Source organism: Scyliorhinus torazame, chromosome 6 (genome assembly GCF_047496885.1).
Source record: "Scyliorhinus torazame isolate Kashiwa2021f chromosome 6, sScyTor2.1, whole genome shotgun sequence".
Taxonomy (NCBI): Eukaryota; Metazoa; Chordata; class Chondrichthyes; order Carcharhiniformes; family Scyliorhinidae; genus Scyliorhinus; species Scyliorhinus torazame.
In genome coordinates, this window is record NC_092712.1 from 209,579,641 (window position 1) to 209,597,216 (window position 17,576).

At 44.9% G+C, this 17,576-nt stretch overlaps 1 protein-coding gene across 1 annotated transcript in view; it reads left to right on the forward strand.

Moving 5' to 3' along the window:
• Positions 1 to 17,576, forward strand: part of cmc1 (C-x(9)-C motif containing 1) — a 113,211-nt gene that overhangs the window by 30,179 nt on the left and 65,456 nt on the right. Inside the window, exon 2 of the mRNA XM_072509350.1 lies at positions 1,348 to 1,440. Within this exon, the coding sequence (XP_072365451.1) occupies positions 1,348 to 1,440 (93 nt within the window). The remainder of the gene's footprint in view (positions 1 to 1,347; positions 1,441 to 17,576) is intronic.

A 17,576-nucleotide genomic window follows, 5' to 3' on the forward strand; every position in this document is an offset into this window, starting at 1 on the left:
CTAATACAACATACACATAGCTGAATTTGTCCTTCTTTCTACTTGTTCTGTTTTGCTACATGACTCCATTACAGAATTCCTATCTGGGTAACTGACCTCATCCTGTCTATTTGTCCTGCTGCTCTTTTTCTCTCACATTTTGACACCGTATGGATTTCCCCACCCCTTGCCCCCACACCTTTAACTTGTTTAAATCTTTCACCACTGCCCTTATATATGCTTCCCACAGGGACATCTCCAGTTCAGGTGAAGGCCATCCCATTTATACAGCCTTCTCTTAGCCCTAAAAATTACCACAATGTGTCAGGAATCTAAAACCCTCCCTTGCATACCATCCTTCGAGTCGTTCATTGACAATCCTAACCTTTTATCTTACTGCCTGGTCTATACTAGGTTTAAGGCCCTGGAGCTTTAGCTTCTTAATCTAGAATTTAGATCCTTGACATCTTTTTTGCTGAACTCCAACTTATACTTATCTTTGTCATTGGTTGTCAATGTTGGCAGAAAAGACAGTGGTTCAACAATGGGCAGCCTTCAAAGGAGAAGTATTGCAGGAAATTTCAAAGTATATTCCCTTGAAGGGGAAAGGTAGGACAAATAAATCCAGAGCGCCCTGGATGATGAAAGAGATACAGGTGAAGATGAACAGAAAGAAGTACATGTACGACAGATATCAGGTAGAAAATACAATGGAGAATCAGGCTGAATTTAGAAAGACCAAAGGGGAAGTGAAACAACGAACAAGAAAATCAAAAGAGAGCATGAAAAGAGACTGGCAGCTAACATAAAAGGGAATCACAAGGTCTAAAAGCATATAAATAATACAACGGAGGTGAAAGAAAGTGTAGGGCTAATTAGAGATTTAAAAAAGGGTACTTGCACATGGAGGCAAGAAAAATAGCAGAAACATTAAATAAGTACTTTGCATCTCTCTTTACAAAGGAAGAAGCTGCTTCCCAGACAGAGGTAAGAGTGCAGGTAACTGGTACACAATAATTTGTAATCAGGAAGGAGGAGGTTTTAGAAAGGCAATCTTAATTGTAAAATAGATAAAGTGCCAGGAATGGATTAGATGCATCCAAGGTTACTTAGGGAAGTGAGAGTGAAACTTTGCAGAGGCAGTAGTGCTAATTTTCCAATCTTCCTTAGACACTGGGTGGTGCCAGAGGACTGAATAATTGTGAATGTCTCACACTTGTTCAAAATGGACTGTAAGAATAAAGCCTGCAAAACAAACTTCCAATATCTTAATCAGCACATCTAAATGTTAGGGAAAATCCCAGCAATCGTCCCCTTTCTGCCAACTACTCACTAAGTTACTAAAGTTACCACTTTTATATCTTCCAGAGGTGAATCTACTTCGACATGTGGAGAAAGATGTCCTCATCCCCAAAATGGTGAGAGAGAAGGCCAAAGAACTCTGTTCAAATACGGTGGAAGGTAATGATTTATCTTGTCTTATTGTGTGCTTTGCCTGACGTCAGCCCTTGGCTCATTGTTTGCTGATGCTTCATCCTGAGCCATTTTCTTGGCAATGTTTTGCCAGTTGCCACTCTCTGGCAGGGCAAGGCAACAGGTCCCAGGTCAACGTCAGCTGGAACAGGAATCAAACCCATGCTATTCGCGTTATTTTGAATCACAAGCTAGCCATCCAACCAACTGAGCTAACCAGACCCCCCAATGATTTATCCTTTAGCAGTATTCCTGCAGTTGTGTTAGATGTATGCAGTGTATTCAAACAGTAACACTTGTGAAGAAAGGTGTAATATTCATTATATTACTGTGATTCAACACTACATTATTCAGCAACAACATTAAAAAGTTGTATGACCAAGTTTATAAATGCATGCTGTGATGTGATACTGAGCCATACGGATCCAGTCCCTGATATGTGGAGCTAGCTGCTCTCAACCAGAGTGGCAGTCAGAACATTATATCATTGTCTTGGCGGGTGGGAGGGGATGAGGAGAGAAATCAGCCAGGATTCCCATTCCTGAACACTAGTAATCCTTTTTGGAAGTGTTAGTAGGATTATAATTCTGCAGTTACGAACTGGCTTGCCAAACATCATTCTTGCACAACTGTAGGGTGCCTCTGGTATCCATTGTACCATTTTTGGACTGGCACCAATTTTACAACTGGGGAAACCATACACAGGTTTCAATTTCTAGGTGTCAGGTGGCACATGCTCTTTTTTAAAAAAAAAAGTAAATCTTTAGTATATTAATGCACTTCCAAACTTTTTGGATAAGACATTATACTTAAATATGTTCCACATATGCACTCCGGGGCGGGGGCTAATCCTGCATACCCATTTCCTGGCACCATTAAACTCTGGAATTTACCAGTCGATGAACAATCACTAACCCTCTCTGTCCACCCTCTAGGTTGTCCACTAACTTGTGCGCAAGGCCCCTATCATCCATGATATTGTGAAATATCCACAATATAACTGTCCTGGCCTCATCATAGATGATGGCACCTTGCCCCTTACTGAATTCTCTGTGCTTATCTATACCTTCCGTTACATGCTCGCACTCAAACTGCCATGTTGGCGGTGTGGCCATGGTCACCACATCTCACCTTTGGGTATCCCAATACTTCTCTGGCACTTTCTACTTATTTGAGCACCTCTCTGTGTTGCACACCTTTAAAATGCTCATTTTGTACCAAAACTGTATGCAGTACTCCAGGTGTATCCTCATCAAGGCCCTGTACTGTTGTAGCAATCCTTCACTACTTTTATACTCCATTCCCCTTGCAATAAAGACTAAAATTCCATTTGCCTTCCTAATTATTCACTGTACCTGCATGCTTTTTACGATTTGTGCATGAGGATACCCAGATCTGACTGCATTCCGTGGTTTCACTTCATCTAACTAATCTGCTTTTCCATTCTTCCTACCAAAGAGGACAACATCAAATTTTCCCACAGATATACTCAATCTAAATTTTAGCCCACTCACTTAATCTATTTCCCTTTGCAGACCAATATTGTACTTGTCAGAACTTGCTTCCTGACGTATTTGTGACATTAGCAAATTTGACTACAGTACATTCTGTCCCCTCATTCACGTCATTGGGATAGATTGTAATTAATTGATTTCCCAGCACTAATCACTGTGGCACCCCACGAGTTACAGTTTTACTGCCTGAAAATGACCCATTTATCCTTACTTTGTTTTTTGTTAGTTATCTAAACCCCTATTCATACTCGTTAATTACCCCCAACGCCATGTGTAGTTATCTTTGTGGAAACTCATTGAATGCCTACTGGAAATCCAAGTACTCTGCATCTAATGGTTCCCTTTAATCCACCTTGTTACATCGGAAGTAAATTTATTTTGTTTCGCAAATACAATTTCCCTTTTATAAAAGCATGTTGAAGCCAAGTGGATAATGGGGATCTTGTAGATGTAGTATATCTGGACTTGCAGAAGGCATTTGCTAAGGTGCCGCACAAAAGGTGTATTCACAAGGTGAGATCACATGGGATTAGGGGTAACCTATTAGCTTGGATAGAAGACTGGCTGACGGACAGGAGACAGAGTGGGGATAAATGGGCCTTTTTCTGGATGGCAAGATGTAACTAATGGGTACCACAGGGTTCGGTCCTTGGACCCCAGCTATTTACAATCTATATTAATGACTTGGATACAGGGATAGAAGGTACTATAGTCAAATTTGCAAATGACACAAAAATAGGTGGGATAGTAAGTTGCAATGAGGAAATAAGAAATTTACAAATGGATATAGATTGGTTAGGTGAATGGGCCAAAATTTGGCAGATGGAGTTTAACGCGGATAAGTGTGTGGTTATCCAGTTTGGTCGTAAAATTGGAAAGGCAACGTATTTTCTAAATGGAGAGAAACTTCAGATATGCAAACTGACTACTGCACCATGGTACATTCAAGTGAGGGAGTAAAATGGAATGTTGAAGCAGTAGGAAACCATATAATGTAACGGAATTGGTGGTTTTACAGCTCGATATTTTTGAGACATACCCTAACTGGAACTGAAACAGAAACTTCAGCTAACTGAAAAGAGAAACTGAACCCTCAGGCATAAACCTCAATTGAAACCAGATAAGATCCACATGGTGCTGCACAGACAGGCTGAAGAAGACGGAGGCTAGATCCAGGCCCCAGGAAAAGGCAAAATACCCAGTTGTTTCAGTTCTGTTACTTGAAGATGGCACTGGTGGATCCACGCCATGTAGAGTTTGAAGAGCAAAGTTGAGGAGGTTCTGCAGACATGTGCCATTTTTAAAAAATTTGTTAAAATTGCAATTAAGGGGCAATTTAGCATTGCCAATTCACCTATTCTGCACATCTTCGGGCTGTAGGGGTGAGACCCACGCAGAACGCAGGGAATGTGCAAACTCCTGACGTTCAGTGACCCGGTGCCAGGATCGAACCCTGGGTCCTTGGCGCCATGGGGCAGCAGTGCTAACCACTCCAGCCTGACATGTGCCATTTTGGTCAACACCATGGCTGTGGAACTTGGATTGATTAGGTGCTGCTGTTGGCTGATGATCAGGCTAAATCCTCAAAGAAAAGGAGTTGGAATTTTACCGGGAGAAAGTTCAGAGCTTTGAAGGGCCCTGTGGCCATATTTAGTATCATATTTGGACTGCTTAGTAGGAGTCAGGGGATCAGGCTGTTCTCCATGGGACTTGTGCTTCAGAACAAGCCCACCCCAGCTAAGCCGTTCCAGTACAACTACAAATTCTGGCATCTACTTGCTGGTGTGGCACAGTGGTTAGCACTGCTGCCTCACAGCTCCAGGGACCCCAGTTCAATTCCGTCCTCGGGTGACTCTCTGTGTGTAGTTTGCACTTTCTCCCCGTGTCTGCGGGAGGACACGGGGAGAAAGTGCAAACTACACACAAGCGGGTGCTCCGCTTTCCTCCCACAGTCCAAAGAATTGCAGGTTAGGTGGATTGGCCATGCTAAATTGCCCCTTCGAGTTCAAAAGGTTAGGTGGTGTTGCAGGGATAAGGTGGAGGTGTGGGCTTAAGTAGTGTGCTCTATCCAAGGGCCAGTGCAGACTGGATGGGCCGAATGGCCTCCTTCTGCACTGTAAATCTCTGATTCTATGGTTATATAATACTTTGCTATGTAGAAATCACAAAGAAGAACAAACCTACCTGGCCAATTACCATTCCATCAGTTTACTCTCGATCATCAACAAAGGCATGGCAGGTGTCATCAATAATGCTATCAAATTAGCACTTCCACTGCAAGAACATGTTAACTGACGTACAGTTTGGATCCCACCAGAGCCACTCAGGACTGACCACATTACAGCCTTGATCCAAACATGGGCAAAAGAGCTGAACTTCAGACATGAGGCGAGAGTCACTGCCCTTAACATTAAGGCAGTATTTTGACTGAGTTCTGCATCAAGGAACACTTAATTTGAAAATTCAAGTCAACGGAATCCAGGGAAAACTCTCCACTGGGTGGAGTCATACAAGGAAGTTGGTTGTGGTTATCGGGAGGTCAATCATCTCAATCTCGGAACATCCTGAAGGAGTTCTTCAGGGCGAACCATCTTCAGCTGCTTCATTAATAACCTTCCTTCCATCATAAGGTCAGAAGTGGGGATGTTTGCGGATGACTGCACAATGTTCAGCACCATTCGCGACTCCTCAGATAATGAAGCTGTCCATGTCCAAATACAGCAAGACCTGGACAATATCCAGGCTTGGGCTGACAAGTGGCAAGTTACATTCGTGCCACACAAGTGCCAGGCAATGACCATCTCGCATAAGAGAGGATCTAACCATTGCCCCTTGACATTCAATGGCATTACCATCACTAAATCCCTCACAATCAACATCCTGGGGGGGTTACCATTGATCAGAAACTGAACTGGACTAGCCATATTAATACTGTGGCTACCAGGGCAGGTCAAAGGCTAGGAAACCTACGGCAAGTATCTCACCTCCTGACCCCCCCAAAGTCTGTCCACCAGCTACACGGCGCAAGTCAGGAATGTAATAGAATGCTCTCCACTTGCCTGGATGAGTGCAGCTCCAACAACACTCAAGAAGCTCGGCACCATCCAGGACAAAGCAGCCGCTTGATTGCTCCCCCTTCCACAAACATTCAAATCTTCCACCATTGACGAACAGTGGCAGCTGTGTGTACCATCTACAAGATGCACTGCAGTACCTCACCAAGGTTCGTTAGACAGTACCTTCCAAACCCACGACCATCTAGGAGGACAAGATCAGCAGATACCTGAGAAACCCACCACCGGTAGGTTCCTCTCCAAGTCACTCACCACACTGACTTGAAAATATATCGCCGCCGTTCCTTCACTGTCGCTGGGGCAAAATCCTGGTACTCCCTCCCGAACAGCAGACTGGGTGTACGTACACCTCCAGGCCTGCAGTGGTTCAAGAAGGCAACTCACCACCACCTTCTGAAGGACAACTAGGGATGGGTAATAAATGCTGGCCTAACCAGCGACACCCACATCCTGTAAATACAATTTTTAAAAGTATGTGGCTCCCCATCTCCATTGTTTACACTGGAACTTCTGTACCAGCACCGACAATACTAAATTCACCTCTACATGTCTAGCCTAGCATGTAAGTCATATCTACTGGAAAATTGAATGACCCAGCACCAGTCTTAAACTTGCCGACTCCTCTGTGAAAGAATACACTTTGGACTTTGATTCTGGACTCTGAACTCAGGAAGAAGGAACTGAGGGCACTGTTGCTAAGTTTGCAGATGATGCAAAGATATGCAGAGGGACAGTTAATATTGAGGAAGTTGGGGGCTTCAGAAGGACTTGGACAGGCTAGGAGAGTGGGCAAAGACCTGGCAGATGGAATACAATGTGGAAAAGTGTGAAGTTATGCATTTTGGTAGGAAGAATGGAGACAGAAACTATTTTCTAAATGGGGAAATGCTTCGGAAATCAGAAGCACAAAGGGACTTGGGAGTCTTTGTTCACGATTCTTTTAAGATTAACGTGCAGGTTCAGTCGGCAGTTAAGAAGGCAAATGCAATGTTAGCAATGTTGCTGCGCTCCTTTTGCATTTGAGTGGGTGTAAGATAAGCTAACCCTTTTAGTTCATGCTATCTCGAGTTTGCTGTGGGTCTATTAATAGGGAGTTGGATGACATCAAAACTGAGAGTTTGGGAAATACACCACTTATAAATGGGGAAATGAAGATAACACCTTTCTGTTTACAGATTAGTGAGGAGATGAGAAGTCAGGACTGTTTAAATTCAACCCCCTCCTGTCCATAGCAATACTATTGAGAATTCCAAAGACCTGAGGCAGTCCTTAATAAGCAGCTTCTGATGGCGCCGTCTAACACTTATGAAATATGGGTTAAGGTTAACATTAAGTTGAATGCTAAATGCAAAATGTGACTAGATTTAAAAAATAAATTATCCCTCAAAACACATAGGTTTCCCTCACTCATCATATTCCCGAGTTGCATATGCTGTTGCTTTCATGCTACTTAGGCCATCACCGTTGTGCATGCTGATCTATATTGATTTTGGATCTATCAACATTTTGATTTTAAAATTCCTGTCTTAGTGTTCAATTCCTGCCTGCCCCTCCCTATCTCTTTAACCTCCTTCAGCCCTCCAAGAACTCTGCATTCTTTCAATTCTTAACTCTTCCCCTCTCCCATTGTCCTGTAAGTGATGGCAATGTCTTCAGCCACACTGGCCCTGGTCTCTGGAACTTTTCACTAAGACTCTCCACGTTTTCACCTCTCTCTCTGACTTGCACCCTCATTTAAAATGGACCATGGACTTCTTTAACCAAGCTTTTGGTCACCCATCCTAATATCTCATTATTTCATAGATTATCATAGAATTTACAGTGCAGAAGGAGGCCATTCGGCCCATCGAGTCTGCACCGGCTCTTGGAAAGAGCACCCTACCCAAGGTCAACACCTCCGCCCTATCCCCATAACCCAGTAACCCCACCCAACACTAACGGCAATTTTGGACACTAAGGGCAATTTATCATGGCCAATCCACCTAACCCGCACATCTTTGGACTTTGGATTTGTTTTGGTTTCAAGTTTTATTTGATAAGGTCCCTGTGAAGTGAAATGACTTTGGGGGGTGAAGGTTAACAGTGCTATATAAATTCAATTTTTTGATGCTTTTGTCATACATTCAACATTTCCCACATGGATATATCCCACTAGATTGATTGGAAATATAACGGGATTATTTATGTTGTGGTAACCCATTGAAAAAAAATCTATCATTTTTGACATTTTCTAGTTTCTTGTTATGTTTTCTTTTTTTCCTGGAAATCACAGAGAGAACTATTTGCAGCCTAAGATGAGACGAGCTCTGCTATTGTTATTTTCCTTAGTGGCCAGTTAGAATTAAAATTATCAAAGGGTATATGGTCATTATCACATTACTGTTAGTGGGAACAATTTGGCTGTAGCATTTCCTACATTACAACAGTGACTGTGCATCAAAAGTGCTTCATTGAGTGCAAAATGCATTGAGATGTCCATTAGATGTGAAAGATGTAATGTAAATAATTGCACTGTAAAGTCTGTTCAGTTGGTTAAAATAAAATAAAAACATGCTGAAACGTTCCATTTGATAAAACTCTAAACTGAAAACCTTGCCTCAAAGGAGGGTTAATATTTAAAATGAGAGGCACTTCAACAGATTCTACGGCCGCGATCAAACCCAAACTCACCTATAAGGGAGCCCTCGGATCCCCCTTCCCCCCCCCGCACCCCACCTCACGCAGGCACGGCATCCCGGGCCCAATCCCTGGTGCAGACACAATGCCAGCCTGGCACCTTGGCACAAATAGTCATAGAAACACTTCAAGGGTCCAATTAAAATGGCTAAATTTGATGTTTGTACAGATCTCTTAGAACAATACAAACTAGTACTGTTCCTCACTTACACTTCACCCACCATCCACCCAACCACTGTCTCACCTTGAGCACTTAGACCTATTTCCCCAAAGAATATCTCCCCACTCCTCCACCAATCACAGGATTGCTCTCCACCTCACAAGAGCTTTCTTTATGCTTACTTTGGATATGGTCTCAAAGTAGGCATTAAAAAAAATGTCAATCCTCATTTCCCATACTGCATTGATTTAGAAGCTGTAGTGGGATTCACACGCTCTAACCAGGAAAGGCAAATAAAATGACTTTTATTCAAAGGAAGGAGCAATTACTGATATCAAAGACCTTTAGTTTCTAAGGAACATTTAACTCTGGCTGATGTTGATTTTGACTTGATCTAATTTGTTGGCATTAATTAGTTTCTTTGCAATGCAGACAGTTGGTGTTCACAGTCATAGCTGGGGTAGTAGCCTAATTAGGATTGAGGTAGGAGGACAAAACTAGGTAAAGTGTTAACCTTTACTCCTTCACAGAACCCCAGCTGGTAAAGTCCAAAAAGACCATATGCAGTTGTTTCATATTAAGCTTGTTCTAATGAATACATATCAGTAGCTTTTAGCCACACCTTTAACAAGCTGCCTGCTTTGTAATATAATTCATTTTTCTCATTTAACCCTGTTATAATACTCTAACATTGGTTGTAAGCTTTTCTGCTTTTTTTTAAAAAAGGACATGAAAAATAGTTGTATCTTAATACAATTATTGGATAAAAGAACCTGCTATAGGTGTGCAGAAAACGAAACGGTAATGGTAAAACACGGCATCATGGTACAACACGGCATCATGGTGTAATTCATTAGAACATTGACATACTGTGTTTTGGAGTAGTAGGACATTCATACTGTCAATTCCCTCCAGGTGTAAGTTTACATAAATGCATTGCAATGAAATAGTGTCAAGCAGATAAGTGAGTTCTCCCAGTGAGCCAGAGAGAAGACAGAGCCAGGAGTGAGACACAGCAAAGAGTGAGTTTGGGAATTTGAATCGAGGAGGGAATTGAATTGAATTGAATTGAATCAGTAAGGCAGCTCCTTTTAAATTTCAGGAGTTTAAATTAATTTAAATTAAGCTAGTATTGTGCAGTGTAGGTTAACAAGGGCTGCCCCACCCACTCACATAACTGGTTGGCAGTTAAGTGTCAGTCACTTTAATCTACTTTGATCTAAAAGCAGGTGGGGGAGGGGAGTCAATTCAGGACAGTTTAAAAAGAGCCACTTGTAAACTCATTCCCAGTGAGCCAGAGAGAAGACAGAGCCAGGAGTGAGACACAGCAAAGAGTGAGTTTGGGAATTTGAATCGAGGTGGGAATTGAATTGAATTCAATTGGATCCAAAAGGTGTGGCTGAAGTGCCTTTAGAAAAGGAGTGCTGGAAGCAAACAGAGTGTATCTGAGTTTGGGTAAGGCTGAGTTCGGGTAAGAGGTGAGTGAGGGCTGTGTTTTTTTGGAGTTTGGTGTTTGGGGTTGAGTTTCCCCCCCAAAAAAACCCAATTGATTAAGTAAATTAATTAACTGGTTAAGGGAATTTGGTGCTCATCTCAAGGAGGTGCCGAGAAGCAGACCTGTGAGGGAGTCTCGGGAGCAATTACATCACAGCCAGCAGGTAAGTGATTGGCTTGTGACTGGTAAGTGATTTTTAAAATCTTTTCTCTCTTTGACTTTCTCTTAGCCGTGTAGTGTAGTTCAAATTTAACTTCAGGTTTAAGTCATGGCAGGAGAGCTCAGACCCGTGTCATGCTCCTCTTGTGAGATGTGGCAATTCAGGGACCCTTCCGGTGTCCCTGACTCCTTCATCTGCAAGAAGTGTGTCCAACTGCAGCTCCTGTTAGACCGCTTGACGGCTCTGGAGCTGCGGATGGACTCATTTTGGAGCATCTGTGATGCTGAGGAAGTTGTGGATAGCACATTCGGTGAGTTGGTCACACCGCAGATTAAAATTACTGAGGCAGATAGGGAATGGGTGACCAACAGACAGAGGAAGGGTAGGAAGGCAGTGCAGGGATCCCCTGCAGTCATCTCCCTCCAAAACAGATTTACCGTTTTGGAAACTGTTGGGGGAGATGGCTCACCAGGGGAAGGTGGCAGCAGCCAGGTTCATGGCACCGTGGCTGGCTCTGCTGCACAGAAGGGCGGGAAAAAGAGTGGCAGAGCTATAGTGATAGGGGATTCAATTGTAAGGGGAATAGACCGGCGTTTCTGCGGACGCAAACGAGAATCCAGGTTGGTATGTTGCCTCCCTGGTGCAAGGGTCAAGGATGTCTCGGAGCGGCTGCAGGGCATTCTGGAGGGAGAGGGTGAACAGCCAGCTGTTGTGGTGCATATAGGCACCAACGATATATGTAAAAAACGGGATGAGGTCCTACAAGCTGAATTTAGGGAGTTAGGAGTTGAACTAAAAAGTAGGACCTCAAAGGTAGTAATCTCAGGATTGCTACCAGTGCCACGTGATAGTCAGAGTAGGAATGACAGGATAGCTAGGATGAATACGTGGCTTGAGAGATGGTGCAAGAGGGAGGGTTTCAAATTCCTGGGACATTGGGACCGGTTCTGGGGGAGGTGGGACCTGTACAAATCGGACGGTCTGCATCTGAGTGGGACCGGAACCAATGTTCTCGGGGGTGTGTTTGCGAGGAGAGTTGGGGAGGGTTTAAACTAATGTGGCAGGGGGATGGGAACCGATGTAGGAAGTCAGTGGGGACGGAAACAAAAGGCAGGAAGGGAGAGTGTGTAAAGCATGACCAGAGAAAGCAGGGCAGAGAGCAAGGAAAGTCCACATTAAACTGCATTTATTTCAATGCAAGGGGCCTGACGGGCAAAGCGGATGAACTCAGGGCATGGATGGGCACATGGGACTGGGATATTATAGCTATGACTGAAACATGGCTATGGGAGGGGCAGGACTGGCAGCTCAATGTTCCGGGGTACAGATGCTATGGAAAGGATAGAACAGGAGGTAAGAGAGGAGGGGGAGTGGCGTTTTTGATTAGGGAGAACATCACGGCAGTACTTAGAGGGGATATATCCGAGGGTTCGCCCACTGAGTTTATATGGGTGGAACTGAAAAATAAGAAGGGAGAGATCACCTTGATAGGACTGTACTACAGGCCCCCAAATAGTCAGCGGGAAATTGAGGAGCAAATATGTCAGGAGATTACAGATAGCTGCAAGAAAAATAGGGTGGTAATAGTAGGGGACTTTAACTTTCCCAACATTGACTGGGACAGCCATAGCATTAGGGGCTTGGATGGAGGGAAATTTGTTGAGTGTATTCAGGAGGAATTTCTCATTCAGTATGTGGATGGACCGACTAGAGAGGGGGCAAAACTTGACCTCGTCTTGGGAAATAAGGAAGGGCAAGTGACAGAAGTGTTAGTGAGGGATCATTTTGGGACAAGTGACCATAACTCCATTAGTTGTAAGATAGCTATGGAGAATGATAGGTCTGGCCCAAGAGTTAAAATTCTTAATTGGGGCAAGGCCAATTTTGATGGTATCAGACAGGAACTTTCAGAGGTAGATTGGGGGAGACTGTTGGCAGGCAAAGGGACAGCTGGTAAATGGGAGGCTTTTAAAAATGAGTTAACCAGGGTTCAGGGTAAGCACATTCCCTTTAGAGTGAAGGGCAAGGCTGGTAGAAGTAGGGAACCCTGGATGACTCGAGATATTGAGACTCTGGTCAAAAAGAAGAAGGAGGCATATGACGTACATAAACAACTGGGATCAAGTGGATCCCTTAAAGAGTATAGAGATTGTCGAAATAGAGTTAAGAGGTAAATCAGGAGGGCAAAAAGGGGACATGAAATTGCTTTGGCAAATAATGCAAAGGAGAATCCAAAGAGCTTCTACAGATACATAAAGGGAAAAAGAGTAACTAGGGACAGAGTAGGGCCTATTAAGGATCAACAAGGACATCTATGTACAGAGCCACAAGAGTTGGGTGTGATCCTGAATGAATATTTCTCATCGGTATTCACGGTGGAGAAAGGCATGGATGTTAGGAAACTAAGGGAAATAAATAGTGATGTCTTGAGAAGTGTGCATATTACAGAGGAGGAGGTGCTGGAAGTCTTAAAGCGCATCAAGGTAGATAAATCCCCGGGACCTGATGAAATGTATCCCAGGATGTTGTGGGAGGCTAGGGAGGAAATTGCGGGTCGCCTAACAGAGATATTTGAATCATCGACAGCCACAGGTAAGGTGCCTGAAGATTGGAGAGTAGCGAATGTTGTGCCCTTGTTTAAGAAGGGCAGCAGGGAAAAGCCTGGGAACTACAGACCGGTGAGCCTAACGTCTGTAGTAGGTACGTGGGAGAAGGTATTCTGAGAGACAGGATCTACAAGCATTTAGAGAGGCAAGGACTGATTCGGGGCAGTCAGCACGGCTTTGTGCGTAGAAAATCATGTCTCACAAATTTGATTGAGCTTTTTGAGGGGGTGACCAAGAAGGTAGATGAGGGCAGTGCAGTAGACGTTGTCTACATGGACTTTAGCAAAGCCTTTGACAAGGTACCGCATGGTAGGTTGTTGCAGAAGGTTAAAGCTCACGGGATCCAGGGTGAGGTTGCCAATTGGATTCAAAATTGGCTGGACGACAGAAGACAGAGGGTGGTTGTAGAGGGTTGTTTTTCAAACTGGAGGCCTGTGACCAGTGGTGTGCCTCAGGGATCGGTGCTGGGTCCACTGTTATTTGTGATTTATATTAATGATTTGGATGAAAATTTAGGAGGCATGGTTAGTAAGTTTGCAGATGACACCAAGATTGGTGGCACAGTGGATAGTGAAGAAGGTTATCTAGGATTGCAACGGGATCTTGATCAATTAGGCCAGTGGGCCGACGAATGGCAGATGGAGTTTAATTTAGATAAATGTGAGGTGATGCATTTTGGCAGATCAAATCAGGCCAGGACCTACTCAGTTAATGGTATGGCGTTGGGGAGAGTTCTAGAACAAAGAGATCTAGGAGTACAGGTTCATAGCTCCTTGAAGGTGGAGTCGCAGGTGGACAGGGTGGTGAAGAAGGCATTCGGCATGCTTGGTTTCATTGGTCAGAACATTGGATACAGGAGTTGGGACGTCTTGTTGAAGTTGTACAAGACATTGGTACGGCCACACTTGGAATACTGTGTGCAGTTCTGGTCACCCTATTATAGAAAGGATATTATTAAACTAGAAAGAGTGCAGAAAAGATTTACTAGGATGTTACCGGGACTTGATGGTTTGAGTTATAAGGAGAGGCTGGATAGACTGGGACTTTTTTCCCTGGAGCGTAGGAGGCTTAGGGGTGAACTTATAGAGGTCTATAAAATAATGGAGTACAAAGTCTTACAACACCAGGTTAAAGTCCAACAGGTTTGTTTCGATGTCACTAGCTTTCGGAGCGCTGCTCCTTCCTCGGGTGAATGAAGAGGTATGTTCCAGAAACACACACATAGACAATAAGGGCTCATGAGTTGGCTATACAATAAAATAAACTACTGTGTTTTCCGAGTAACAGAAATCATAACATAATTATTGTAAAGTAGTCGCTGCTTTAGCTCATTACCAATTATTTATTTTTGTAGAATGCATTTTTCTCTTTTCATGTGACTTCAAAATATTAAATTTCTGGTCATTTAATTCTGTTCAATTCATTCTGGTGAGGGATAGAGAAAAGAAGCATGTGCTTTTCCATAACTACTGTTGATAATCTATTACTATTACTTGGCCATGAGCCATGCAGAGAGAGCAGGCTGCTCCCCAGAAAAAGATCAACCAGCCTGAAACTGCAAAGTAGACACATATTACCCATGTGGCCAGATATTCCTGCACTTTTTTTTTTATTCAAAGGATGTGGGCTTTGCTGGTTAGGCCAGCATTTATAGCTCACCCCTAACTGCCTAAGAAGATGGTGATGAGCTGTCTCCTTGAACTGCTGCAGTCCATTTGGTGTGGGTACACCCACAGCACTTCTTGAGAAAGAGGTCCAGGATCTGGACCCAGCGGCAGTATAGGAATGTTGATATATTTCCAAGTCACGATAGTGTGTGGCTTGGAGGGGAACCTCTAGGTGGTGGTCTTCCCAGGTGTCTGCTGCCCTTCTAGATTGTAGTTGTGGATGTGGAAGGTTCTGTCGAAGGAACCTTTGTGAGGTCCTACAGTGCATCATAGCGATGGTATACACTGCTGCAACTGTGTGTTAGTGGTGGAGGGATTGAATGTTTGTGGATGGGGTGTCAATCAAGCGGGCTGCTTTGCCCTGGATAGTGCCAAGCTTCTTGAGTGCTGTTGGAGCTACATTGGTTCAGGCAAGTGGGGGCGGCACGGTAACACAGTGGTTAGCACTGTTGCTCCACAGCACCAGGATCCCAGGTTCGATTCCCGGCTTGGGTCACTGTCTGTGCAGAATCGCCACGTTCTCCCCGTGTCTGCGTAGATTTCCTCCAGGTGCTTCGGTTTCCTCCCACAAATCCCGAAAGATGTGCTTGTTAGGTGAATTGGACGTTCTGAATTCTCCCTCTGTGTACCTGAATGTGGTGCCGGAATGTGGCGACTGGGGGATTTTCACAGTAACGTCATTGCAGTGTTAATGTAAACCTACTTGTGACAATAATAAAGATTATTATTATTCCATCACATTCCTGACTTGTACTTTGTAGATGGTGGACAGGCAATCGTGGAGTCAGGTGAGTTACTTGCTGCAGGATTCCTAGCCTCTGACCTGCTCTTGTAGCCAATGTCTTTATTTGGCTAGTACAGTTAAGTTTCTGGTTAATGATAACTCCCAGAAAGTAAAGTTGTTTGATATAATGAGTAAAAATACCTCAAAATTGGGAAAAGATATTAACTTATGACGAAGGTAATGGAGGAGAGTGTGTGTAGGGGGTCGGGATTGAAGGCGCTAGTGACAGCGCCGCTCCCGACGGTTCCGGGAAGTACTCAGGGAGTCCGGTAATAATAGCTTCATTGAGAATTTGGAGGCAATTTCGCCAACACTTCGGGTTGGGGGCAGGGTCAAGGGAAATGCTGATTCGGGGGAACCATAGATTTGAGCCAGGGAAGTGGGATAGAAATTTTCAGAGATGGGAGGAGAAAAGAATTAGAACACTAAAAGATTTATTTCTTGGGGTTGTTTGCGGGACTGAAGGAGCTGGGAGCGAAGTATGGGCTGGAGCAGGGGGAAATATTTAGATACATGCAGGTTCGAGACTTTGCCAGAAAGGAGATACAGAGCTTCCCAGTAGAGCCGGCTTCCACATTGCTGGAGGAGGTGCTGACGACAGGGGGACTGGAGAAGGGGGTAGTATCGGCGGTTTACGGGGCTATATTGGAGGAGGAGAAGGCGTCGCTGGAAGGGATCAAGGCAAAATGGGAGGAAGAGTTGGAAGAGGGTATGGAGGAGGGGTTCTGGTGTGAGGTGCTCCGGAGGGTGAACGCCTCCACCTCGTGTGCGAGGTTGGGGCTGGTGCAGCTGAAGGTGGTGTATAGAGCACACCTTACAAGAGCGAGGATGAGCTGGCTCTTTGAGGGGGTAGAAGATGTGTGTGAACGTTGCGGGGGGGGGGGGCCCGCAAACCACGTTCATATGTTTTGGTCCTGTCCAAAACTGGAGGATTACTGGAAGGAGATGTTTAGGGTAATCTCTAAAGTGGTGCACGTGAAACTGGACCTGGGCCTGTAAGTTTTTCGGGCAGCACCACCACCTATAAGGACTGTAAAATGCTGGTTGGCCATTTTAAATGGTAGAAGTGGCCACGTTTGGCTGCAGAAACTGGCTGTTTCTCCCAGCAGGCTCAGCCCCCAGTCGAATTCACAAACGGTCAGAGCCCAGACGGGCTGCTGATTAGATTAACTGAAACACAAAGGGAGCAGACGGCATCACCAGACCAGAATAAACCTATGTACAACGCCACCCGTCTCCGGGTGACCAGCTCAAAACCGGTCCCCACTACGCTGGGGCCAGTCGTCCGTCTGGTCCAACCCTCTGGTCCGGACTTCCTTGGGCCGAGGGGCCTGACTGCCCCTTGCCTCCCCCTCCCCTAAGGGGTTCTGGAATCCCCTTCCGCTCCCTGCGGAGACTGGGCTACTTGTGGCCGCACTCGGCAGTGCTCCACGGTTCCCACCTTCCCCCCGGGCCCTTTTACTGCGGGATCGGGCCCCAGGTGCCATGTGTGAGGGAGACCACCTTACCGGGGGCTTGGAGACCCTACCGCTCCTACGTCCCTTCAATGGTTCCCAAACCAGAGGCGACACCTCCATCTCCTCTGCCTCCACTACTTCTGCCTCCTTGAGGCAGTTTATTCGACCGGTGAGTGGGTGTTCGGGTATTTTAAAGTTACCCGGGTTGGGTGCTTGTATCACCGTCTGCCTCACAGTGGTCGTTACATCTGGTGCTGCCAGGCGGGGACAGCACATTGTCACCCGTTGGGTAACGGTGGGGTCGGGTATTTCCCCTACTGTTTTCACCTCCTAAGGGGGCTTTCTCACTCACTTCCCCCTTCCTCCTTTTCTTCCTGCTCTTACTGGCCCTGGTGGGGTCGAAGAGCTTTCACTGGTTTACGTGGTACCATCTTACCTTTCGGGGAAGCTGTACAGCGTACACCATGGGGCTGGCTTTATCCACTATACTGTACGGTCCCGCGTACAGTGGCTCAAAGGTTCCTACCCGTG